The sequence below is a fragment of the Salvelinus sp. IW2-2015 genome, linkage group LG15 (genome assembly GCF_002910315.2).
Source record: "Salvelinus sp. IW2-2015 linkage group LG15, ASM291031v2, whole genome shotgun sequence".
NCBI classification, from domain to species: domain Eukaryota; kingdom Metazoa; phylum Chordata; class Actinopteri; order Salmoniformes; family Salmonidae; genus Salvelinus; species Salvelinus sp. IW2-2015.
In genome coordinates, this window is record NC_036855.1 from 41,373,735 (window position 1) to 41,401,183 (window position 27,449).

The 27,449-nt window shown below is 41.7% G+C and overlaps 3 protein-coding genes across 9 annotated transcripts in view; 2 read left to right on the top strand and 1 right to left on the bottom strand.

Annotated features, from left to right (window-relative positions):
* Nucleotides 1-14,978, top strand: ascc2 (activating signal cointegrator 1 complex subunit 2). 2 transcript variants are annotated; one of them, XM_024001272.2, is made up of 19 exons: nt 1-100; nt 512-654; nt 988-1,146; nt 1,265-1,438; nt 1,736-1,865; nt 1,977-2,044; nt 2,220-2,333; nt 2,594-2,706; nt 2,935-3,009; nt 5,026-5,130; nt 5,309-5,377; nt 5,615-5,689; nt 5,901-6,141; nt 9,388-9,584; nt 9,790-9,909; nt 10,130-10,357; nt 10,618-10,702; nt 13,511-13,605; nt 13,761-14,978. In XM_024001272.2, the coding sequence occupies exons 2-19, from the start codon at nt 568-570 to the stop codon at nt 13,936-13,938; spliced, it is 2,313 nt and encodes a 770-aa protein (XP_023857040.1). In that variant the 5' UTR covers nt 1-100; nt 512-567; the 3' UTR covers nt 13,939-14,978. The 2 variants fall into 2 exon arrangements, with proteins under 2 accessions (XP_023857040.1, XP_023857041.1); XM_024001273.2 differs by having other exon boundaries at nt 531-654.
* rnf215 (ring finger protein 215) lies at nt 14,389-23,331 on the bottom strand. 3 transcript variants are annotated; one of them, XM_024001276.2, is made up of 10 exons: nt 22,935-23,331; nt 22,497-22,658; nt 21,162-21,233; nt 20,826-20,911; nt 20,414-20,468; nt 20,154-20,258; nt 19,798-19,911; nt 19,491-19,628; nt 16,985-17,087; nt 14,389-16,831 (listed from the first exon to the last, which is right to left on the bottom strand). In XM_024001276.2, exons 1-10 carry the CDS (start codon nt 23,169-23,171, stop codon nt 16,809-16,811), a joined length of 1,095 nt encoding a protein of 364 aa, XP_023857044.1. In that variant the 5' UTR covers nt 23,172-23,331; the 3' UTR covers nt 14,389-16,808. The 3 variants fall into 3 exon arrangements, with proteins under 3 accessions (XP_023857044.1, XP_023857043.1, XP_023857045.1); XM_024001275.2 differs by having other exon boundaries at nt 19,798-19,914; nt 22,935-23,330; XM_024001277.2 differs by lacking the exon at nt 21,162-21,233 and having other exon boundaries at nt 19,798-19,914; nt 22,935-23,330.
* Nucleotides 23,332-23,897: 566 nt separating this feature from the next.
* Nucleotides 23,898-27,449, top strand: part of LOC111974599 (SEC14-like protein 2) — a 52,854-nt gene continuing 49,302 nt past the window's right edge. For 2 of the 4 annotated variants that reach the window (XM_024002454.2, XM_024002456.2), the window contains exons 1-3: nt 23,898-24,448; nt 24,528-24,586; nt 25,319-25,394. In XM_024002454.2, the coding sequence (XP_023858222.1) occupies nt 24,533-24,586; nt 25,319-25,394 (130 nt within the window). In that variant the 5' untranslated portion in view covers nt 23,898-24,448; nt 24,528-24,532. Of the gene's footprint in view, nt 24,587-25,318; nt 25,395-27,449 lie in introns of all 4 variants that reach the window. The other 2 variants (XM_024002459.2, XM_070447149.1) reach the window with 1 other exon arrangement.

Here is a 27,449-nt window from a genome sequence, read left to right on the forward strand (position 1 = left end):
TCAAAGTGCTTGGGAACTTCCGGCTCGCCTCATTCGCAAAACAGAACAGTGGCTAGGCTCGTAATGGCTTGAAAGAGCCAAACATTATATAAAATAAGAGGTGAGTTTATCGTTATTGATAATTACATATGATGATAAAATAGCTAACATAATTCGATTAGCTTAACTAACGCGTTGTGGTTCAGCTTCCTTGCCAACTCTTGTGTGGCTCAGCTGTCTGAATGGCAAGCTGAGAAGCTCGTGCTAGCTAACTGTCTGCAATTAGCTGGCTAGTTATGTCTTTCTTTGCCAGTGCCACATTGATTTGTTGTAGCCACTTCCTAAATTATTAATGCACATTCTGTCATCGGCAAACTACACACCGGCGTTGCCTAGTTAGGTAACATTACTGATTCATACTTTACGGTTGTACCTAGCTTAGTTAGCTTAATCGATTTTGATCTAACCCAGCTGTTACCTAAACTGGGAATCGTCTAACTAATTGGATGTCTGTCCTATCCATTGCATACAGTAAGCTATCTCTCTATTAGAAGAATCAACTTGAACTTGAAAGAGTGAAGAGAAACGATGGCGTGTGCAATGATACCTCTTGATGAGCAACAGGTGACAGAGGCTACTGGGCCTCTGGGAAAGGAGCGCACCCTGCCAGCCCTGGTAAGACAGCCAACATTAAAAACCATCTGACACTGCTTCCTCGTGTACATTATGTCCAAAGCTGTGGTTGTCACATCACAAACGAACTGCGTTGTGGTATGTTATCGGCATTAGTTAGTTTGCTACTGTAAGCTATCATCGAAGTCTGTAAATTCCCTTTGGTTATGTTCCAGTTCATCTCACATATTTTATTGTCATAGTTGTTTTCTCATAACCCCACTCTAGTATATGTTTCCCTCAACTGTAGAAGTTAAGCTATATATAATATCAGTTTGTTTGCCTATGTCTGATGTCTCTGAACCATTGCCCACTGTCCTTGTGTTGCCATGGCAGCATCCAGACAGGAAGGAGGAGCGGTGTTTTGTGACTTATAAGCCCCCTCCTGAGGACAGCTCCCCCGCCCAGGTGGAGGAGTACCTGGAGCATGGCAAGTTCATCACTGAGGACCTAGACTGGCTGCTGGCCCTGCGACATGACAAGTTCTGGTGCCAGGTCAGTCACTGTGGCTGTCATACACCATATGATGTGGAGACGGGAGGTTTTGACCTGACCAAGAAGGACCTAAACCCATTGTGTCCATCTTTAACACGCATATCCCCCTCCCCCCCAGGTGGTGTTTGATGAGTCATTGCAGAAGTGTCTAGATTCCTACCTACGCCACTCCCCTCGGGGATTAGACCCCTCCTCCTTGCCCTCCTCCCCGGCTGTTGCTGACATGCAGCGCTGCATCCACCGAGCCGTCTTTATGACCTTCCTCAGAATGGCCACGCACAAGGAGTCCAAGGTACCGCTGCTTTCTAGGTATTCTGGGGGTCTGTCTGTTTCTGATAAGGCAATGATGTAGTGTTGTTGAATGGAGAAACTGTCTTATGCACGTCCAGATACCTGTAATTTAAAAGCAGATAACTCGGCTCACATTTAAAGGTCATGTTTAGACTGCGTTAGAGACAAGTTATATTTAACCTCTGTCAGAGGCAAAGAATTTTTGGAACATTCATTATTCTCCGTCCGACTCTTATATTGAGAGGAGAATTGTCTGACTGAACATAACTTTTATCTCCTGTTTTCTCTTCTCTCTCAGGAGAGCTTTATAACTCCGACTGTGTTCGGAGAGATCATTTACAACAACTTCCTGTTCGACATTCCCAAGATCCTGGACCTGTGTGTTCTGTTTGGGAAAGGAAACTCCCAGCTGCTCCATAAGATGATAGGTGAGCTCAGCAATGGGCCTTTTCTCAGGTGTAGCACTTTACCTGCTCAAATGGATCTAGGACAGATTTTTTTTCTCAAAAAATGATATCAATGTTTTGTTTATCTTCCAGAAAACATCTTCACCCAGCAGCCGTGTTACTATGGAGACCTGGATGAGGCGGTTCTCTCAGTCCTACAGGTAAGAAGCACAACCGTTTTGTGCTCTTTGAAAATAATCTAGGTGACGCTGAAATTTTACCTCAATTCAAATTTAGTGTCACGGCATTTTAAGATGTCTCAGCCTGCAACTTTTAAGGAATGCACATTGTAGAAAATAGGGTGCCATTTCAGACTTGCCCTTTGTTTCTCCCCAGGTGTTGGACACTATCCTTGCTAAGTGTGGTCTCCAGTGTGAAGGAGCTACTGCCATCGAGCCTCTGAAGCTCAGCTCATCCGGCCGACCCACCGCCATGACCATGAGTCAACAGGTTATGATAAACATACTGCTGATGCATTTTACACCATGACCGACTAGAAAGACCACAGTTATAAAGTAAAGTCCACTGCTTGTCAGAGATTGGTGTCTTTAAAACATGTCAGCTGAAGTATAAAATCTCTTCAATGAGTCACCGGTTTGTTTTAACTGATTGTTGTGACTTGTTGTGAAACCTCTTCCATCTCCTCAATGAGTTGACATTCTCCTAGTACAGGAGTGACTTTTTCTGACTGGTTGTGCCTCCTCTTCCAGGACCTAGTGGATTTGGTGCTGTATCTGTGTGACACCTGTACCACCATCCAGGCCTTCCTGGACATCTTCCCTGCTGCCTGCTCCACCTTTCACTGTCACAGCTTCCTCAACAGGTAGCGTGCGCGCTCGCTCACACACCGTCCACTCAGTTTCCTCAGCAGTTTGAATTATTTTATTTGATAAACATATACAGCCAAGAACAAGCAGTATTTAGCTTGTTTCCCACCACCACTATTCAACTACACTGTTTCCACAGTGGTGGAACATTTGTTTATTTCAATATTGCATTTGTCAGAATTGATCACTTTTGCTCTAACTTTTTACCTTATTATTCTTCTTAGACTAGCCTCATTCTACGAGGTGGCTGTGCCTGACATAGAGAAGGCTGTGAGGAAAAGAAACTTTGACGACAAGAGGTGTGTTTCTTTTCATAGACGTGTGCTTTTGCCTGAAAATCAGACTGTTACCATGCTTACCCCATGGATATCAGCAAGAAGTTGCTGTAAAAAAATACTTTGTCGCTACAAATAAAATTATATTTGAGGTTACTTTCCCGGTTGGTTCTTTTGGCGGTAGGAGGTGGAGATGGAGTATCCACAGGAAAGTGTTGTTTACCAAACTTTTTGAAAGTCTGATGTACTGAAAGTCGTCTGAATAACACTATTCTGTGGATATTTTGTCTCAGTTTTCAAGCAGCAGAAGGACAAAATGCACCGACAACCGGTAGATCAAGTTTAAATGTAATTTTATTAAACATTCTGGCTTATTAAGAAAATTCACACAAATGGCTGTATATACCAATTAATAGTGTATTACAACCTGATTAATCATGTATGTGTGTGTGGGTACTGTGCATGAACTGTCTACAGTTGAAGTCGGAAGTTTACATTCACTTAGGTTGGAGTCATTAAAACTTGTTTTTCAACCACTCCACAAATTTTTTGTTAGCAACGTATAGTTTTGGCAAGTCGGTTAGGACATCTACTTTGTGCATGACACAAGTAATTTTTCCAACAATTGTTTACACTTATAATTCACTATTCACTATCACAATTCCAGTGGGTCAGAAGTTTACATACGCTAAGTTGACTGTGCCTTTAAACAGCTTGGAAAATTCCAGAACATTATGTCATGGCTTTTGAAGCTTCTGATAGGCTAATTGACATCATTTGAGTCAACTGGAGGTGTACCTGTGGATGTATTTCAAGGCCTACCTTCAAACTCTGTGCCTCTTTGCTTGACATCATGGCAAAATCAAAAGAAATCAGCCAAGACCTCAGAAAGATAATTATAGACCTCCACAACTCTGGTTCATCCTTGGTAGCAATTTCCAAATGCCTGAAGGTGCCACGTTCATCTGTACAAACAATAGTATGCAAGTATAAACACCATGGGACCACGCAGCCGTCATACTGCTCAGCAAGGAAGAAGCCACTGCTCCAAAACCACCATAAAAAAGCCAGACTACGGTTTGCAACTGCACATGGGGACAAAGATCGTACTTTTTGGAGAAATGTCCTCTGGTCTGATGAAACAAAAATAGAACTGTTTGGCCATAATGGTCATTGTTATGTTTGGAGGAAAAAGGGGGAGGCTTGCAAGCCGACGAACACCATCCCAACCGTGAAGCACGGGAGTGGCAGCATCATGCTGTGGGGGTGCTTTGCTGCAGGAGGGACTGGTGCACTTCACAAAATAGATGGCATCATGAGGAAGCAAAATTATGTGGATATATTGAAGCAAAATCTCAAGACATCAGTCAGGAAGTTAAAGCTTGGTCGCAAATTGGTCTTCCAAATGGACAATGACCCCAAGCATACTTTCAAAGTTGTGGCAAAATGGCTTAAGGACAACAAAGTCAAGGTATTGGAGTGGCCATCAAAGCCCTGACCTCAATCCCATAGAATATTTGTGGGCAGAACTGAAAAAGCGTGTGTGAGCAAGGTGGCCTATAAACCTGACTCAGTTACAACAGCTCTGTCAGGAGGAATGGGCCAAAATTCACCCAACTTATTGTGGGAAGCTTGTGGAAGGCTACCCAAAACGTTTGACCCAAGTTAAACAATTTAAAAGCAATGCTACCAAATACTAATTGAGTGTGTGTAAACTTCTGACCCACTGGGAATGTGATGCTGAAATAAATAATTCTCTCTACTGTTATTCTGACATTTCACATTCTTAAAATAAAGTGGTGATCCTAACTGCCCTAACACAGGGAATTTTTACTCGGATTAAATGTCAGGAATTGTGAAAAACRGAGTTTAAATGTATTTGGCTAAGGTGTATGTAAACTTCCGACTTCAACTGTATGTTCTGTGTGTGTATGTACTGTGCATGTATGTACCGCGCCTGTTCATTTTTGCATCCATGTGTGTGTGTGTACGCACTTGTGTGACTGACTGACCCCCCCCTCCCCCCGTGCCCCCTGCCAGTCTCCAGGAGGACCTGTGGAGGAGGGTGTGTCACGCCCGGAGGAGGATGGTGGAGATGGCACACCTGCTGCTACAACACACCTGCCTACAGCCCATACTAGAGGGGTCAGAATAAATTGCCTTTATCTCTTTCTATTCTCTTTTTCATACTTTCTTTATCCACCTACCAAACCTTCATGCTGGAACGGGGATCCCTAAGATTCATATGTTCTTTTAGTATGGTGATCATATTTGCTCATAGCCTTCCTGCAGCCTTTGAACATTGTTGTTAATTTGTTTTTAGCTCAGAGAACATTCAGACATTTGTGGAGGAACTCCTGCAGCATTTCACTACTTTCCTACCAGAGAAGAGGTACAGTGCATACTTGTTTGAATCCTGATATGGGAAGAATTTACTTTTGAAGGGCCATAAACGTCTTCAATCAATCAATATTTTTGACCATTGCATCCCTGACCTAGAGTTACTAGAGTACTAGAGTTTTCGTACGATATCTGCTGTTGTTAGGAATGCTGTGTAACTGATTGGAGGTTGTCCATTGAGGAGATAACGAATGTTTGTTTATGCCATCCTTGTTGCTGTCTGTCTCAGGTTCCTATTGGACTACGATGAGCAGTTCCCCATAGCTGATGATATCAGTCTTCTACAGCAGGCCTTCCCTCTCCTGTATCCTTCCTCCACATGGTCTCACACACTCAGACACATGTTCCTCAATGAGTCCACCAGTCAGCCACTCAGTCATAGAAACATACACGTCCCCCCTCATTGGAAGAACCGTATCCATCCATCCAACCTAGAGCAGTGATATTAACACACCTCCACCACCCTTTCCTCCAGCACTGCCTGTTGTCTTTCCTTAACCCTCCCTCCCTGTCAGAGATGAGACTAGGACATCATATCTGCTCCAGGGGGTGGAGGATGCCTGGGACAGCATCGGCCGGAGGAGAACCCAGTACAGACCCCAGCAGACACACTCCTCTGCCGGGCTGACTGGCCAGGGAGTAGAGGGTGGGGCAGGGGCCTGGGGGGGAGAGATGGGGATCAGAGAGCCAGGGGAAGGAGGGGAGACCCCCAGAGGAGCAGAGGCCATGCGGGATACGCCCCATAAAGGAGACAACGTGAGTTCTGAATAGGGGATACCAGTTTGGGCAAATGGGGTGGGGTGAGCTGTGTTGTAGTTTGTTAGTTAAACCGCCAAAATAACAGGGCCATACTTGCGAACATAAGTGACCATTTCAATTTACACCGTTTCTCTCCGACTCATAATGCGTATCGGCCAATTCAAATAGGCGATTTACTTGCACGTGACAGAACGCTAAATTGTAGCTGGTCCCATCCGATAACATGGCATATATTAGCTTTATGCTAACCTCACCAGGTGGCAGTGATTATAACCTGGAACAAATTCTTCATCAGCCGATCAAAGATCTTAGACTTTATATGCACCAACCAATGGCATTTCTTAAAATAGGTCAACCCTGACCAAGGGGGTATATTTTAAACCTACAAATTAAAGGTTTACTTTTGTTACGTTGGTCTGTAACAAAATGTTGTGTGCCAATATGATGCATCCTTGACTAGGCTCCTAGCAAATATGAGAATCTCAAGTTTTTGTGTTTTTATGGAAAAAAGATAAATGAGGTCCTTACAACATCTACGTTGATTTATTTTCTGTATTTATTTAAACTTTATTTAATTAGGCAAGTCAGTTAATAAGAACAAATTCTTATTTACAATGACGGCCAAACCCTGGGCCAATTGTGCGCCGCCCTATGGGACTCCCAATCACGGCCGGTTGTGATACAGCCTGGAATCGAACCAGAGTCTGTAGTGACGCCCCTAGCACTAAGATGCAGTGCCTTAGACCGCTGCGCCACTCACACAGCGTAAAACAAAAAAAATTAAGAGCCATATGCATTTGTCATGTAGTCATGCAGTCATGTAGGCTACCATTATCACCATCGCTTCTAAGCGGTTCACTCGAAATCGATAGTGCACTTTAACTATGGGTTCGAGACCCCCTCGCATGAAGCTTTTTTGTTGAGGAAAAAATAGGTTATTGCTGGTCGTTGACACTCGATTCAAAACGCATGTAATGAAGTGGAGGAATATAATAATGAATAGCCTATAAAACGTTGCAGCCGTTTTAGGTGAAGCCTACACAATAATTTAACCTAGTAATGATAGCCTACACCAGGGGTAGGCAACCCTGTTCCTGGAGTACTGCAGGATTTTGTTCCAACTAGGCACCACTCAAGACCAACTTGAGCTAATTGAGCAGTGATTGCCTAAAATCAACACATCTGGTCTTTCAGATGGGTTAAATAAAAAACATGAAGTTCCTGCGCCATTCCAGGACCAGGGTTGCCTACACTGTCTCCTCGCCAGGAGAGGGCGTAATCACTCTATGGGTGGGTCACCGGCCAGTTGTTCATGAATTGAGTTGTACCATTCAATGTCCCATATGCATTAGTAGGTTATAGCATAAGGAGGACACGATCTGATGATAATTAATGTAAGCTATAGCTATGTTGATTGGAGTTCCTATAGTAGCATACAGAAAATGCTAATCATAGAGTTAGATTAAAAAAATTCACAGCCAATTGTCTTCCTCTGTTGATTCGAGTCCTTTGGACTTGGGATAAACTTTTTTTAAATAACAATACCGCCATCTGTAGGATGATAATGAGTGCAACCTACACAGTTTATTAGGTACCCCCATAGGGTATTGGGTTGGAACCCCCTTTGCCTTCAGAACATCCTTAATTATTTGGGGCATGGATTCTACAAGTCAGAAACATTCCACAGGGATGTTGGTCCATGGTGACGCAATGGCATCACGCAGTTGCTGCAGATGCACCAGCCTGTACCATTGACACGAGGCAGGGTGGGACTCATGCTGCTTACGCCAAACCCTGACTCTGCCGTCAGCATAACGCAACAGGAACTGGGATTCGTTGGACCAGGCAACGTTTTTACACTTCTCAATTGTCCAGTGTTGGTGATCGCGTGCCCCTGAAGCCACTTCTTCTTGGTTTTAGCTGATAGGAGTGGAACCCGGTGTGGTCGCCTGCTACAATAGCCCATCTGTGACAAGGATCGACGAGTTATGCGTTCCGAGATGCTGTTCTACACACCACTGTTGTACTGCGCCGTTATTTGCCTGTTTGTGGCCCGCCTGTTAGCTTGCACAGTTCTTGGCGTTCTCCTTCGACCTCTTTCATCAACAAGCTGTTTATTGCACCATTCTCAGAAACCCTAGACGCTGTCATGCGTGAAAAGCCCAGGAGGGCAGTTCTCAGATACCGGATCCGGCGTGCCTGGCACCATCGATCATACCACGTTCAAAGTCGATTAGGTTCACTCGTTTTGCTCATTCTAATGTTAAATCTAACAGTAACTGAAAGCCTCAGTGCCTGCCTGTCTGCCTGCTTGATAAAGCCACGGCCACATGATTCACTGCCTGTAGGAGTGATACATTTTCTTAAACTGGGTGTTGCACCTAATAAACTGGCCAGGGAGTGTATAATCCTACTGTACACTTTGTAATGCTCATCCTCCTCGAGTCAAGTAATGCATGTGACAAAGCAGATGATTAAAAATGCATTTAAAACGTTTTAGGCCTACATTTAGGTGTACACCTCCATGTAATAAAGCCTATGCTATATGATTATTAGTGTTTGTGTGCAAGGCTGAAGAGAGAGCTCCTTAATAATAAATGCAATCTTCATTTTCAAGCTGTTGGCTACGTCCCTTTTCAACACACTAACACAATACATGTAAATCTACATTTCAAATGTGAGGACTCGTGAGATTGGAACTCATGCCACAATCTGCAACAATTATGTGGACTAGGCACTTTACACAGAGCGCAATTTGACCAGTCAGTCAAATATAGTTGCTTTGATGATCAGGACATGCTGTTGGGGGTATGTTAAGGACGCTTCCGTGAGCAAGTTTTTGGAACTCGTCCAACTACATCAACGATTTTAATTGGCTGATGCAGAACTTGTTCCAGGATATAATCACTGCCGCCTGGTGGGGCTAGTTTAGCGCAAACGTGTGCCATGTTATCTGATGGGACCAGCTACAATTTAGTGTTCTGTCACGTGCAAGTAAATCAACAATTTTAATTGGCTGAAACGCAACTGTTTACATTTAAATGGTTGCTTATGTTTGCAAGTATGACCTCCAGATTTGTAATTTTAGCAGGCAAAATAATACACATATAACCAAATAATTTTGAGAGCTTACCCATCCTATATGAGACAACACACAGTCAGACAATACACAGTAGCCTCAGTCCTGTGTAGATGCTGTTGTAATAGTGCGTGCCCGTGTCTGATATGTGTTATGTTATCCAGGGTGCTGCGTGTACGATCAGTGCGGGGGAGCTGGAGTCTCTGTTAACCCACATCAGAGACCTGCTACCAGACCTGGGAGAGGGATTTCTACTGGCCTGTCTCCACCAGTACAACTACAGCTCTGAATTGGTCATTAACTACATCCTAGAGGACAGACTACACCCTGACCTGGACAAACTGGACAGAGCCATGCCCAGGTAGGGAGAGGGGTGTGTGGGTTGGTCTGTGTGTAGACAAACAAAGATACACAAGCTGAGTCGTGCTGCGCTGGCCTGGTTACGCATCCACCATAATTGTGGGAACTGTTCTGTAAATAACAATGTGAACGGAAAATGACAGAGCCAGCACCGGTTGGGGTAGTCTGAAAAAGGTATTAATTTTGATGTTCGCCTCTCTCTCCAGGCCGGTAAAGGAGGAGCTTCCTCCTGTACTCAGCACCAGGTCCAACGTGTTTGACGATGATGAGTTTGATATCTTCAACAGAGACCAGGTGGACATGACTCGTGTCTGGAAGGGCCGGAGGTGAGACACTATCGACCATTTAATTGTCGCCAAGATGGCCTGATGACTCGGTCACAGACCGTTTCCTGTGCTGTTTTGTCACGCCAAACCACACCCAAAATAAAAAGAATAATTTTTAGATAAATACCAGGTCAATAGTGAACTGTACAATAAAGCCTGATCTCTGTATCTTTGTGTGTGATCTATAATCTCTGTATATCTGTCTGTGTTTTCCCTTCAGGAAAGGAGAGAGTGTGCGGGACCTGCTTAATGACAAGCAGCACATAGCAGAGCAGAAGGAACGCTACCTGACCTATGAGACTGTGGTGGATGAGGTCATCGTGACTCCCAGCGAATCAGGAGATGTCTACAATCTGAACGATTATGATGATGAGTATGATGACACATATGACATCAACCAAGTAGGAGCCAATGATCTGGACGGAGACTCCAACCTGCTCAACCGCAGGTAACATACACACCTGTTTACTGATTAAGATTTTAGCTAGTCATTATGCTGATTTAGACTAGAGCCTCCCATCTGAGTTTGGTTGCTCAGTCTCAAGGTTTCTTCCCTCTTGCCAAGGTGCTACTGCTTGCCTTTGAGATCTAGCTCTGTTTAATGAAAACACTTTGTGACAACTCTTGTACCACATTTATGTAAAAAGGGCTTTATGAATACGCTTTATTTATTGATTGTGACACATCCTCTCTCTCTCCCTTCCACAGGCCGTTCACCATCCCTCAGGTCCTACGGCAGGGAGGCAGACCACAGATGCAGGAGGAGAATGTAGAGGAGGAAGAGGACGAGAAGGTAGGTTGTATAGAAATGGATTGTACTGTATAGAACAGTGGTCACCGACCGGTCGATCTTCAAAGAATTCCTAGTCGAGCACCAAACATTTCTGTAGAAAAGCCTACGATAAAGGCTTGCGCTCCTTATTTTTTATTCGTGTTGCGGTGTTGGTGGTAGGTGAACTTGATTCAGAAGCCCTGTGCACTGGGTAGGCAAAGTGTTCCTATTTTGAACCATTTAATTTGTCTGAAAAGACAAACTCCGCCTACCCGGCGGACTGGGAGATCTGGAAGCCTACAGCTTCGCCGACCCCGGCCACAGCAAACTTTTAAAAACAATGACCAGAGAGACTGTCAAAGAACACAGCAAAGAGCTGCTATTTTTTTGAGTTGGTTCATGTCTTAAGTTTTTATTCAGCACTGTCAACACTGTTTTTATTTAACACTATTACAAAACATAACACACGCTTATCCCTACTTCCACTTGCGCTGCAGCTGCAATGAATGTGTAGCCAAGTGTATCAATTAGCCCTGTGTTTTTATTATTTATTAGCAGCTCGTCATGTCTTTTCACTTTCTCTGGTCATAGAAAAAACATGAATTTGTGCATGAGGCAGATGCGGTGCGACTCAAGTTTCGCCATCAGGTGGAAGACTGTCCCATCTCTCTAGTCAGTCTTACCGGAGGAAAGGAAGGAGAGAGCAGGGACTGTGAAAGGCAGACCCTCTGCTGCTCTCTCCCTTCCTCCGCTGAGACTAATGCCTAAACTAAAACAACTGGAAACTCTGAAATCTCAGATTTCCGACTTCCGTTCTGGGAACTCAATTTAAATAAAAAATAATACATGATAATAAAAAGATCAGACTGAGAAACATTTCTAAAAATCTGAGCGGTAGAGCTTTGCTTTTTGACTGCAAATGTGATCTTGACTCAGAAAAGGTCAGTGACCACTGTCTTGACGTGGACTTTTCATTAATGTGATGACTGTTTAATCAAATCAATTCTCTGTGTAATTATTATTACTTGATTAAACCAGTCATGTAACATTAATTAACTAAGAAGTTGGGGCACCACCGGAAAATGTTTAAAGAGTTACTATTTCCAGACTTGAACTCTCTTCAGATATTTTCAAAGCTTATCGATTAGTCACTTATTAATGTATTATTACCTCATCAGTCATTCTGAACGTCGTAATTTCTTGAAGTCTGCACGAACCCTACTTCATTGATGAATCAGCGATACACAAATTGGCTAAATTATTTATTTACTAACTAATTAAACAATTACAGAATACACACTAACATTATACAGTAAATAGTCTCTAGAAGACTAACAAAACAGGACAGTTTGGTTATAACACGGTGGCGAATTCAGCGAGGTGGGGGAAGGGAGACAAAGGAGTTACTCTATTGGACATTGGGAAGCTTCGCTCACGAAAATACAAAATCTTAGGCACTCTGATAGCCGTTCATTTGAAAAAAAGAGAATGCAATTTATATATTTACGATTGAGCTGTCCTTGATCGTCCAAATCCTTTGGTAACGGAGATGTTGGGTGTATGACTCTGGTTTGGCCACCAGAGATCACCATGTCCTTATCAACCAGCTCCTGGTTGTGCTGGTGGTAAGAATGGATACTTTGAAGTACCCTGTACAGTAGTTCTCAGTTGATCTCGTTAGAATGCTTGAGGTTGTCGGTGTTCTCATCCCTAGGCTACGTACGTCTTCAGCTGCAGACTGATAACGCGATGTTTAGGATTTGCTTCTTCTGTATTGATTGATAGCTTCAGAATTTATAACCATTTTGCAACATTTGGCTTATGCCTTAGTCTGCTTGGTCTATAGAGTGGTAGATTTCTTAACCATTAGTAACGTATTCAGCTGGCGCTGCACATAACTGGTCTAATATGTTAATTCTTCAGCGCGTCCTTTTAAACACTTGGGGAAAAAGGGCATTCCATTACGTTTTGCATAATCTCTGTGCTCACGTGGGCATGGTTACGGACTTGGTAAACTTTACATGAAAAACTATTTTCTCATTTAGAAGACTAAAATCACTTTTCTGTCTTTTCAAAAGTATTCTGACACTTAATCATTCATTTTATACAACATTCAGATGCACACCTCATAATTGAGAAGTGTAGACAGAGGTACCGTTATGTGGTTCTACCGTCTTTCATGATTAAAAAGAACCCTCATGTTGAATTCGTTTTGGTCTCCACTGACCATTTCCACATTCTCAAAAATATAAATATTGTTTAATTCTCCAATTTTGGGGAGGTAGTAGAACAAAGGACCTTCTCCTGCCAAAATTCGTAAGGTCTCTCCCTTCATACTGCTTGGCAAGGGAAGGTATTTACGACCATCATAAAACTGGCCAACAGCCCCAGGAGAGGGCACCCCCAATCTCCATCTCAGGACTGGCAAGTCATGACAACTTGTATAGAACACTGCTGGTTCACACGAACCGCTATGGATGTAAGTTAATAGCAATACCTGCCACTTTCCTCAAATATCACCCTTGATTCCTGTTCTTTATTATTCTAACTATACGGTTGCTTGCCTTGTTATTACGATCAACAATATGGGCATGGTAAGTGTTATCTATTGATTGTATGGCGCTGTTTAAAATCTTGCCCACAAGATAGCTAGCTACCTAAGGCTGTCTATGTACCATGTTTTGTTATCCAGATTATTTATATTAGGTTTGACATAGTTGAACCAGTGGCTATGCTGTAATGTTATTCTTATATCTAGGTTAAGCTGTTTAGGATGGATCAGTCAGTATGTGTTGTATCATTAACCCTTTCCATGGTGTGTGTTCTCAGGATGGCGCTGTGAAGAGAGACCAGTTTGTTCAGGACCCAGCTCTGCTGAGAGAGAGGGCAGAGGCCAGGAGAGCTACCATGCAACACAGGAAGGGGTACGGAGACACACACACACCAACTTAAATCCATGTCTTATATTGTCCTTAAGTTCTGCTACATGTCTTACAATTACAATGTAAGACATCCTAAATTGAGGTTTGCTTATGAGAAATGTGTGCATTTCCCATTTGAACCCCTCTCCTCCTCCTAGGTACCGTCTGGAGCCTGCCAGAGAGAGAGACGTGGTGGGTAAACCTAAAGGCCAGGGCCAGTCAACAGAGACACTTCTGGACCGACGCAAGAAGGAGGCCCACAAGAGCAGGGGAGCCAACCACAACCGCAGGGCTATGTCTGACCGCAAGAGGAACAAAGGAATGATCCCCTCCTGATGATAGGTGTTGCCATGGAGACCAACCAACTGACCTAGCGGACGGTGCGTACAAGACGGGACGCGGAAAGGAAGGAAACGTGGAAAGGAAGGAAGGAAAGAGAGAAAGATAATCTGGGCTCAAAGGTCATGAGCCCTGATTGATGTCCCCTCCCAGAGTCCTCTTCATCAGTCAGATTCTTTCTGCCGGGATTCACCGACCAGGCCATTTTTATAGGCCTTTTTCTGTTATCTTTTAGTAAAGACATTCTAGTTTTCCATTTTCTATCGCAAAGGGACACCAATTATTAGTTCCATGATAACAGAACTTTGGTTGCCAAGTGGCCTGTTGGTGAAATGTTTAGAGACACGTTTGAATTGTTTAGTTTCAGTTGTTTAGTTCAATATTGTAGATTGATTCAGTTAAACCAAAGTGCTGACTGAAAATGGAGTGAGTGAAGGACAAGATTTATTTTTTGCCATGTAACAAATCCATTTATTAAGATTTGGAGTGATGGAATCATTAGCTTTGACATCGTCATCAAATGAACAAGGACAACGAGAGAGGAGACTCCAATAGGACAAGAGAACCAGTGCGACCGGCCTGACTGTCACTGAAACCACTGTCTGCTGGATCTGGAAGAACAATGAATGTCAGTTAAATACAGGACTAGACATCAAAATGACAGGCAGGCCAGGACCAGGGGTGGCAGCGTGTGTGTGTGCAATGTCTGAACGAAGTGAGAGTGTCTGTGGTAGTTCATATCTCCTCACCCAGCCAATCCCCACCCACCATGGTTCAGCCTCAACCCAAAAAGTGAGCTGCTATAACAACAGTTGTGTGTGTGTGTGTTTGGAAGTGCAGCCTAAGAGGCCAAATGTCCCTCAGACAGACATTGAACAGCTTCTAGAGGCTTCTGACTCGCCATGCACAACTACTTTATAACAAGAGAATCCTATAGAAAGATCTATAAGAGCATTTTTGTTAAAAAAAACATTACAATTTGCTTTTTGAAGTTCTCTTTAAAAACAAACAAAATAATAAATACATTTAATACTGTGGTTAGAGCTTTTCCAATGGAGTATTTCTGTGTGAACTGAGCGTTGACTTTAAAGTGTTCTAGTGGCAACATAATACCATAGGATGGTGAAAGATGGGAACTGCAGCTATATTTCTCTAGTGATTAGCTGATGGTAGGAAGCATTTAGAGTATTCACATTTCCCTATAAGGTGTTGCTAGATTTTWAAATGTTATTTATTTAACCTTTATTTAACTAGGCAAGTCAGTTAAGAAAAAATTCTTATTTACAATGACGGCCTGTGGGATGTGGTTGAGTGAAAGTGGTTGAAGTGTGATTACAAGTGACTCCATTTGACCTTTCCATACTATACTTATTGGTTAGCCAAGGTCAAGTCTGTTTCAGTTCTGCAAGGTCACTGGTTTATAGTAAAATAATTTAAGGAATACATAAAGGATTAATATAACATAAGTACTGTCAAGTAGTACACTCTAAGTGCGGATGTGTTTGTAACATGCTGTCTGTCTCTGTACAGCTACTCTGGTTATCTGGTTAATAAGGCATTTACCTCACAGAGCAGTCTCTACAGAGTTTAACAAAAGTAGGGGAACAATTTAATTGTTCTCTCCCTGCCCTTATTCCTATTAATTCAGAATCAACACAAACTTTGAAATTGTATTCTTTAAGAGTACACAATAATAGTCTGGATGAAATTAGTCCATCTATACAAATTTAAATTAACTTTTGAGATTATACCGACCCTGTGATATGGTGGAATATGGGACCGAAATGACCAGATGTGTTTTGATGCCAGTTAGCAACACACTGTTAACCATGCTTTGTACCATATTGCATTTAACATCCATGCAAATATAACTTAACCTAGCTATATCTTATTTTTTCACATTTAAATGCCTTGGACTTAACATTAATTTCCCTGTAAAGAACATACATGGAATTCCACCACAGATTCACAGAACATTAGAATGCCCTTCTAGAATTTTCGACATGTATAGACACTTTCACCATGAGGCACTAGTACTCTATGACACATACAGAGTGGGAGAGAATAGAGTAACGTCATTGTACAGTATGTTATCCCAGGAAGAAAGTACTGTTTGTTTCAACACTGGTACAGTAACATTTGTTTTACAGTACCACATAGATAAGTGAAGCTGCTTCAGGATTGGCTGTCCCTAAAAGGGCAGAGGTCAACATTGTCCAATAAGAAGGCCAGCTGCTGGGAGAAGTTCCCCTGCCCACAATCCAGTGCAGGAGGAAGAGGTGAGGCCTGGAACTGCTACTGAAAACTAGTCACGAAAGACAAGACAACTTGATCCCAATGTTCTGGGCCCAGCTTTTCAGAAGTTATCTGATCGGATTCTGCAATCGGACAGGATTAAAAATTATTACAAAAGTGTAACTGAAAAATATGATTATGATCCTCCGGATAAGGATTTGGTAATCCAATCTGACCTTTAATCATGTCATTTTTGCGTTTTTTCAAAACTCTAAAAGGTAGTGATGGGATGGTTTTGATGCCAAAACCCTGGATTATCTTGATCCCCCATTCATGTAATTTACTCATCTCGTTTACCCTATGACAGTGTAGAAGTAGTACCACAATTCGTCCACTTGATGGCAAGATTTAGGCCTGTTCAAAACACTGAAAATCCAAATTGTGTGATCCTGATATTGTGGTATCTGGATCAGAATGATCCTTATTTTTTTCTGAAAACTGGCTCAAAAACAGCCAGATTGATTTGAACCTGGATAGCAAAATTGGGGATTAAAGAATCGAAATTCTGATACATGAAAAGTTTTTAAAAACGGCCCTGGTCAGTGGGGTGAGGAGTTGGGCCAAGGCTACCATTAGCTGTCTCTATAGAGGTTACCTGTGGATGGAAGGGAAAGATGTCAGTCAAAGGGAATAGCTGATTAACCCGGGTACCGAATACAATCACCAACGCTACATTAGATTTCAAATGTGTTAATTCCATATGGCTAATAAAGTTGCACTTAAGTGTACAGGCAAGTAGAGATCTTACTAAGTATGCTGCGTTTACACAGAGGACAGGTGTGCTGCAGGAGCAACCACGGATCCACACAGTCCCTGTGGAACTCATGGAGGCAGGGCAGCACGCGAAGACACTGCAACACACAGTCACACACCACCAGGTGAGTTAGCATACTACTAACACTCTTGTGTCTAAAAGTAGAATTTACAGAATTGTTATGTGTTATACATCTTACTTTCTATGTAACATATGACATGTTTATGTGTGTTTCTGAGTAGTTCCAGAGGGGTATACTACAAAGCAGGATCAACGAGTTAGTGGCAGCTAACAACAAAAAAAGCCAGAAATAACTGTTGATTTTCTGGTTCATTAACGCTGGAATCACTAAAGCAGTAATTTGGACTGCTATTATATATTTTTTAAATATTCCCCCTTTCGTCTTTTACTTTTCCTAAATAAGTCTTATCACACTGACGCTGTTAGAATCTTAATATCACAAACAGAACTGGAGTTGCAACTCGTTTTAGGAGGACATGTAATCTTTTTAATGGTTTTCCCCCGTTGCCCCTCCTCCCGACAGTAGGGCCTGCTCCCCTCCTTTTCCCAACAGTTGAAGGTGCTGTGCCCTGTTGACAATCACCCCGATAACTGTCATGAAACTATATTAAAACTAATTTCACACATATAAAAACAGATGAAATAAACAAAGTAAAGTATGATGGGGGAGAATGGGTAAGTTGATGAGCGAGGGGTGGCGAACAATGCATAATTATGTACTCACCAATTGTGAATGAAGAACAGGTCGTTCCATTCTATTGTATTGATCTATTCTAATTATAATGTCAAAATGATACATACACTATATCAGTCCATCGAATCCAAACAGTCTTATCAGCTTATTCTGGCCTATTAGGAGTACACAGTGAGAGCGTGTGCATTTTACAATGGCAAGAAGACCAAGATGAATAGATGCACGTGCTGCGTTAGCGTTACTACAAAATCTGAATGAAAACGACACAGAAATGACATCTCTGATGATTATTCTTCTGATTCTGAGCCTCAGCCTAAACCTCCAAGGCCTAAGTGCAAAAAAGCCAGACCGGTGCGCACTGAGCAGGTGCCCGCGCCACCACCAAATGAAAATGGTGAGACAGGAGAGAGGAAGGGACGGCACCACTTGGATAGAACAAGACGGTGACAATGCTACGTGTTAGGAATTTTGTTAATAAATAGTTAAAACAAATTCTAGCTTTAGATAAAACTATAACAAATTGAACTCTGCATGCCTGGTGAAAAGAGATTTGTGTTGTGGGTCATAAAATAAGCAGAAAGGGTCGTTAAACTATGGTTGAACTGACCCAACTTAGCCCTGAGGTGTTTAGATAAACTTTTTAGGTATTCCATTATCTTGAGTTGTCTGCTAAAGTGGTAATCAATTATAGTGAGCCTTCAGGATAAATGATTATATGGTGTTTCATGTGAGTGCCCTGTGAGGTTAGAATGAACTTTTGAACCTGTTTTCTATTTGTCAGGACAATGAGACTCATTCTGTAACCTATGACGTCATATCTTGTATATAAACCTGTGTTTATGATCAAATGGGAGCGTGCTCCGAGAATAAACACTATTATCTAATTTTAATATGACTGTATCCTGTCTATTTTATGTTAATAAGTATCTTACAAATTCTTATAAATAGACAGATTGAATTTAATTAATGAGTATATTAGACGAATTATTAAATTCCACTAACACTACGGGACGATTATCAGCACAAAATGTCATCACAAAGAGCAGGCCCTACATCTCAAGCAAAAAAACAGCATAGGCAACACACTCACCAGCTGACAATTGACTATTTTTGACTGCTGTCATATCGACACATGAATTATAATGCAATTATTGCTTTTGTGCCGACTTTCACTATTTATCAAGAACACTGCTCTTATAATGATGTTTAGGATACTGACCGTGCGTCTTGCTGACCGTGAGTCTTGGACGTTGGGGTATTTATTTTATTTAGACTTAATAAAAATAAGCTGTTACCGCATTCCAACACAAGCTTTCCGTTTCATAGTTGTAACTAAGGCACTACACGAATAAAATTGATTTTACACTTGAATTTGTGTTTTTTTGTTTTTACATATAGCCTACAGTAACAAAATAATGAAAATGCTACTGTATTATTTTACATTTTAATAAAATGGTCATCTAATGTTACCTAAGACTTTCATAAACACAACCAAATTATTATTTTTGCGACAGCATATATGAAATGTATTAATTACACTGTTAGAATGTTGCAGTCAAAATGACTGCTCATTAACTTGAAAGGGGGGTCCCTAGAGGCCCATCGGTTCTAGTGTTAAGAAAGATAATCTTAGATATGAGTTTTTTGTTGTTGAGTCAATTTGACCATGCCCAAGTCAAGCTTAGCTGTAAAAAACAATACTATTTCAGAATATTTAGACAAGTTAGCTGGCTAACTCTTTGATCCTGCTTTGTAGTATACCCCTCAGGAGTCAGTCAGTCTGACCTGGTTGTTGTTGAACTGTTCCAGACAGACAGCACAGTTGTCTGTCTCTAGCTGCGCTGGGTCACACCACGGTTTGGGCTGCCGGTACATCCTGGTCTTCAGGGAAGACAGTCTCTTCAGGATGTCCTGTTTTGGTAACTGTAGGAATGATTAAGTCATGAATGTTATGGTGAATGTTTCTACATTATTAATTTTAAAGCATCTCATTGAAATAATGTTGTTCAGTGTCTGTTTACTTAAATTTGCTCTAGATTAGTGTGTCTGCTAATTGCTGAATGGTTAAAAGAGGAAAATGGTTCAACTCTACCTCCAGGTCGTCATTGAGTTGGTTGTCCTGGTACTGCCATCGAGCCTGAACTATGACCCCTGTACAGAGGATCAGAGCCACCAGTAGGACCGTGTTCCACAGCTGATGCAGGTACTTCTGGAGGACAACATATAACAGGACCGGGCACGGATGTTAACCTACCTCTAAATCATTTGTTTACGTTTGTCACACAACAGAGATGTAGGAAAAAGCAATGAGTTGCACGGATCAGTGATTTGTTAGATCTAGCCTGTGAGGAGTTGTAGCGTAAAATTCCGATTATCTTTGGTTACAATGTCATTGATTATTTATTTTGTTGTCCCTATTCATTTGAATGTATGCCATGGTGTTCACACCTGGACCTGCGAGTTGGTCTCTCCGGTGCAGATGACCCCCTGCCACTCTCCATACAGACCGCCTCTGGAGAGACCGCACGTGGACCACAACGTCAGGGTGGCCCCCTACAATACCACCGGAGAGGAGGTTTTACACACATCCAAAGTAATAACATGAGCTGGACAGTAGAGTGATACAATGCATAGAAAACTGGAAATGTCCGCTGACTATTTTGCTGTTCTTTAAGGTGATAAAGTTTATGGCAAAAATATGATCTTACCAAGTTGTCCTGTAGAATAGTCTTGTATGTGATTTTCACAGTAGCATGAAGGCCCCTATGAAATAAACCACAGAGTTAACTCACTCAGTGTCTCTATATTAGTCAGTATGCTATAGTATATTCATACAATCAAAGCTATACTCCCGAGTGGCGCAGTCCTAAGGCACTGCATCTCAGTGCTAGAGGCGTCACTACAGACATCCTGGTTTGATTCCAGGCTGAATAACAACTGGCCGTGATTGGGAGTCCCATAGGGCGTCGCACAATTGGCCCAGCGTCGTCCGGGTTTGGCCGATGTAGGCCGTCATTGTAAATAAGAATTTGTTCTTAACTGACTTGCCTAGTTAAATATATACACAGAGAGGGATCCTTGTGTAGACTAGTATTGTTTCGTTTTCCACCACTGTGGTACCTGAGGAGTGCTCCGATAAGCTTGGTAACATTTTCTGATGTCTGGATGACAATGACTGGCTTAGAGAGGACTTGGGACAGATCCATCTAGAAAGAGAATACAGGAGAGAATAGTAGTTATCATAGACCATATATCATTGTTCTATCTATATGGGGGTTATACTGTAAAGCAGTAGTAGAGGAGTGGTTACTCTAACAGCTGACAATTATAGAGCAACATTGGTGTTATGCTCTATAGTAGTGGTCACCAACCCTGGTCCAGGAGAGCTACAGGGTGTGCAGGCTTTTGTTCCAGCCCAGCACCAACACAGCCAGTGTGTAAGAAAATGACTTTTACCTCTCTGATAGTGTTCTGATTGAGGGCTAGGATGATGAGTGCAGAAGCCCCCAGGACCAAGGCTCGTTTCATCTAACAAAGAGAGATAGTGGTTATACTTACTTCAGACTTACTTTACCCACACTGATATATTTGCATGTGTTAAAGGCGTGTAAAAAAAATATGAATCATATTTCATGCTGAAACCCTCCTACTAAACACTATTCACTAAGTTAAAGATTTATATTTAGGTTAACGTTTTACAGTATTCTATTTTTTTATTTGAAAATCATCTTTGTTTAATAATTTCATATTTTACATGTGATAAGGCCACACAGAGGGCCAGAGATAATTACAGACACCTGTACAAAGTACCCAAAAGGGCCATTAAATGTCATGTGATAGATTACAATGATAAAATCCTGGATTTAAAAAATCTGGTCGTTTCCTGGTAAATTTCCTGTAATATACCCTCCCTTTGCAACCCTAGGTGAAACTCTGTGGTGCTGAAGAACAGATACAACATTCAGACAGTTATTCATCTCTCACTGATCAGGGTATAGTTTGTTGTGTGTCACAATACTTATTTCACCAAATATACAAATTATTCAACAAAACAGTAGACTGACTGTTCTTCTCATGCCCATGTGAGTGATTCCTCACAAAACCAGGACAAAAAAAGATTTTGGGGATTATCACTAAATTGAATCCATACAATTATCCTTTGGAGGAAGGATTGTTGATGTACACTAAGTATACAAAACATTAAGAACACCTGCTTTTTCCATGACAGACTGACCAGATGAAAGCTACTGTATGATCCCTTATTGATGTCACTCGCTAAATCCACTTCAATCAGTGTAGATGAAGGGGAGGAGACAGGTTAAAGAATGATTTTTAAGCAATTTACCAGTAGGCCTATGGTCTCAAGTACACCCAGGGGTCATAGTACCACTGGTTGGGAACCACTTAGCATATTATGTTCAACAATGTATATATTTTTTAAGTTACCAACTCAAAACTTTTATATTTTCAATATTAATGTTTACATTTTATTCATAAATGAATGTACACAAATTGTGTTTAAATCCAAAATAATACTCATATTACAGAACAAGCGGTAAAGCTTAATATGAAATAAAATGTTGCTTTGTAGCACCTACAGATCATGGAGTCTTAAAGGAAGCCTAGGTAACGCCAGAAACTTTGATAAATTATTTTTCAATTATGCTTTTAGATACAAATGTCAAATATATGTCAACAATCCTTCCTTCAAAGAATCATTCTATGGATTACATTTTGTGAAAATCCACAAAATCATGGTCTTTTTTTGTCTTGTTTCCTCCCTGAACTCACTTTATTGACAACGGCAGCAGCAAAGGATTCCTGGCTGTTCCCAGCAGTGGAAGCTTTGCTCTCCTCCACTTTGACAGGCACCACACCTATCCATGGCTCCTGGTCTTTGGCTTGGACACCCTCACCTTTGCCCCGGCTCACCTGCGGCTCCTCATCCTGCACCTGAACAATGGCAATTGGAAACACTGGGGTCATTATATGATTGTTACTGGGTAATATCATAGACGTATCCTATGCAGACATTGCATGCTTGATGATTCAAAATGCAGTGGTGAAAATAACACATTTTAAGCTATTGCTAGACAATATAGATGACTGTATATATACACTGTATATGTTATTTTCTCAGTAACTGTAATGTTTATATCCATGTCATGTTACACATACAAATCCAGTGGTTTTACATAGCAGAGCCTAGCTAGCTGTAACATCACTCACTAATATGAGGTCCCCTTCGAGATCATGCTCTTGTTGTTGATTTTGTTTTTCGGGTACGCTGCTGCTTTCCCAGTTCGCTTCGAGCACCTCGCCTTGTAGAACGGTGCTGACATCTGGACGTTCTATCAGCAGAACCTCGACCAAGGCGACCTGAGCGCCCGTAACTAGCAGACACGACAAGAACGAAGGAGCCGAGACCAGAAACACCACGGTAAAATAGCAGCAGCTTGCAGACATGGCCGAAGAAAAGCGTAAATTAAAAATACTATAAAATAAATAATCCTTATCAACTGTCAACCATTATTTTACAGAACCAACTAAAGTTACTGTACTTTTTGGCTTGGACCCCAAAAATGTAAGCAAGAAACCTACTTCCTGTAGAACAGGAAGCTGAGATGTGAGTTGACGTTTGCTTGCAAATCTGCCATCTACTGGGAAATTTAGAAAATGCTTGTTTTAGTGAATATATAACAATAACAAAAAAAAGTTGTGTATTGTGCTTGTTTCCAGGCCCAAATGCAAGGTGTGGACTGATACTGCATGGTGTGTAGCTGTTAATGTATTATTTTTTGTTGTTGATGCAAACCCAAGTTTTATTGTGTTGCATAAAAACAACTTGTGTTGGTATGTTTCATTGTTATTGTAATGAAACAGGCAGGGAGCAGGTCTCGAACCCTCGACCTTCTGTTTCTGTCGTGGATGCAAGGTCCGATTCAACTTCTGACACCAATGTAATGAAACAGGAGGGAGCAGGTCTCGAACCCTCGACCTTCTATAGTCCGAGGTTCGGCGCGCTATCGACTGTGTCGCAAAAGCATGCTCGTGCGGCAGAGTCGATTTCCGCGCTTATAAATCCAGGGTCGTTACATTATTTTTGAATTAACCCACTGCAAAATGTGAACGCTGGATCAGGTTGGGATACTGGCCCTTTAAATGGGCGTGTCCTCTCGTGTTTACATTTTTWGAGTTTCTAAACCCAGAGACGCAACTTCGCAAGACTTCCGGGAACGGTTGAGAAACAGGCCAAACAGACCAGTCTGGGGTTTGAGAAGTCAATMATATAAATTAAATATTCTTCCTTAGATGTTAATTTTCTCAAAATCTAAAGATACAACCTAGATTAGATCCGACGTCTTAAGTAGTTGAGCATGTTAGTACTCCAAGCTCGTGAAAGTGAAAAACTGAAACGTTTTCATTTTCGTCAAAAACAACGTTATATCGACGGAGTGCCGTTGATTTGACGGCCTGCACATGCGTAGTTCGGCACGAGACGACCGTTGTTGACATGGCCTGTTTCTACATATGAGTTTAGTGAGCCAACGTCGCCATCACGTCGTCTACAAGTGTGCTCTGGGATTTATACTGAAGAAGCAGTTTTAGCCTATCTCCATAGTGTACTGTCTTTGATACGGTCATTGCTTTTTACGACTTGACTGACAGGGATGAAGAAGATAACAGCGCCCTCGTAGAGCAGCTTCACACAGTGGGATCAGTCCAGCGACGAGGGCAGAAAAGTGCGTGGCATTCTCTTCGGGTCTTCAACTTCCATTAACGGAATAAAAACTGCCATTGTATCTTGTTTTGCTTTGACAGACGTGATGAGTGGCAGGGTTGGTGACCTAAGTCCGAAGCAGGCTGAGGCATTGGAGGAGGTGAATTGCTGTACTGTACATTTCTGTATCTGTGTCGCATTTATTTATGTTTGACCTGACGATCTGACAGTCATGATGCTTTTGGAACTTTGAACCTTCCTATCTTTTTCCACCACACGCATACAGACAGTGTTGGCTGCAATGTACGTTACGAGATATGATTATATGTAGAAACATGTCATGGCTACAATACGCTGTAACCTATTTATGTATTTTATCAAGCTTTTCCTTCTGAGGTTTCTCGATAATACGGGTCAGTAATGTTGATAGGTGGTTCCATCATTTTAATCACCTAACTGGGTAAAAAAAATCTACCCTAGACCTATTATTATATGAATTATCATGTTATTAATAATTCATTATTTATGTAATTGCAATTTACTGTATAGAATTTAGTATATGTATCTCCCTTGAAAGGTTTGGTTCTAGTGTATGATTTTAGTTTAATTTCCTAAAATATATAACTATCTGAGATGTGAGTGGAAAAACTCTTATTGAATTTACTGTGACCAATGTGCTTTGTTTTAAGAGATGAACTTCCACACAGAAGTCTGAAGCTTTCATGTGGCTTATAACAATTCATTTCACATGCTTGCTTCCATGTTTACCACTAAACCCATCATCACTAATACACCTATACCCCTTTTGGCCCTCTCGCTCTCTTTCTTTCTCTTGCTCTCGCTGCCCCTCTCGCTCTGTCTCTCTCTGCCACCCGGTTTTATCCTTGTGCAGTTTCGAGAGAGGATTCAGGATGTTCTTCCACTACTTCCTGCTCAGCATGACCACTTCCTGTTGCGCTGGCTCAGAGGTAAGGCAGACTAATTACCCGCCTGTTGCTTCACCACGGTGGGCTTGGAACTGGAATTATCTGTTCTGGTAGGAGAGCTGCAAGGCCATTAAGACCATGCTTGGGTAGGGTCAGACTCTCCAGTCCAGTCTAGCTTGGATAGATAGGCTTCTGAAGACGGTGATTATCATCTTTGATGGATACACAGCAACAGATATTTCAGCTTCAACAGTTAAAACTCAATGGTTTTGCAAATAGAGAAGTTACCAACTGGTTTTGGAACGGTTACTGACCATGAGAATACAACACCTGCGTAGCTACAGTAAATGCTTTCAGTTGTGTGCGGTTGGGGTGGAAGGTGTTTGTAAGGTTTGAGAGAGAGGGCTATCTTTATAACTGGTATATAACTGTAATAACTTTTGAATACTTGGCTAATAGCTGGTTAACTTGGACATGAACAGTGTTAGAGCTTTCGTTAAAACTCTTCACACGGTTGCAAGTGACAGTTACAGGGCCAGAGAGAAAGAGAGAGGTCTGTGGTCTAGAGTTGATTAGTGGAGTGACAGGTTGTAGTAACACAGCGAGTGAGAGGCAGGCGTTGTAAAGAATGCCTTGTTCTACATTGGAATAGATTGGACTCACGTAGGCTCTCTGAATCCTTATAATCTAGGACTAATCTAGGGCTAATTGCATTAAACCTGTAAAACAGTGACTCATGCATCTGTTATTAGTTATGGCAGCTTAACATACACTTAGCCCTTCCACTGATGGTCTGTGTCTGTCAGGTTTTCATCTATAACTATTCCTATTCCATTTGTAATTAGAAAGAGCTTGTTACTATGTGTTGATCCCTGGCAGACCATAAAGATCTAGTCTAATAATCAGAGCTGCACTCACTGCATAGAAATGTATTGGTCTTAATGGTCGACTTTGGGCAAAAACACAAAAATAACGTCTTTAAACTGTATAACTGATCAATGCACCATCATATCAGGTAATTTAATGCTTATAAACCAAACATATTTATGAATAAGATATTTGGCTACAGAAGTGCAATTTCTTACTGATCTTTACAGCTTCAGTCCAAAAACAAATCCTTTGAAATGATGTCAACACATACTGGAAGAGTTACTGGCTAGCTACAATGACTAGCTTAGCTAACGAACTAGCTAGACTATATATACAAAAGTATGTGGACACCAATGTTCCAGGACTGCCGTTCAGAAGAAGAGATTGAACTTCACTGTGTTCTCCCCATTTGTTTGCACTATATAGATCAATGTTTTTTCTGTGATCGAATCAACATGATATCAGCCAATGCAACAAACCAAAACAAATTAGATTGAGTCTGTGATTTTGTTGTAGGCAGAGCCATACCGCAGTGGAATAGAATTCTATTGGCAGAGGAAGCCCAAGAGTGTTCTTTCACCCACATGAGCTGTCTTTCACCCACATGAGCGGTCTCACCCACGAGTGACTGCGCTTTTCAGATCAGATCAGTGTAACGGTCGTCGTAATCCTCCTCCTCGGACGAGGAGGAGAGGCGAGAAGGATCAGACCAATATGCGGAGTGGTTTGTGTCCATGATTATTTATTAACAAAATAAACGGAACACTCACGAAACAAAAAGACAAAAGAGAAACGAACCGACAAACAGTCCCGTGTGGCACGAATACAGGCACGAGATACAACCACCCACAAACACACACGTGAACCCCGGCTGCCTAAGTATGATTCTCAATCAGGGACAACGATTTACAGCTGCCTCTGATTGAGAATCATACCCGGCCGAACACAAACAACCCGACATAGAAAAATAACACATGGACAACCCACCCCAACTCACGCCCTGACCAACTAAATAAATACAAGAAAAAGGAAAAACAGGTCAGGAACGTGACAATCAGAGTGCATTTGTTGATATTCTTTGCTAGTTAGCGAGTTATTAGCCCAGTTATAGATAGGTATAGGTCAACAATGGGGAGTTCCTGCTACAATTTACAGTCACCTATTTTGCCCATGGTGTTACAGACCAAGTTACAGAACAAGTAAATCATTATTTAATGTCAAGCCCAT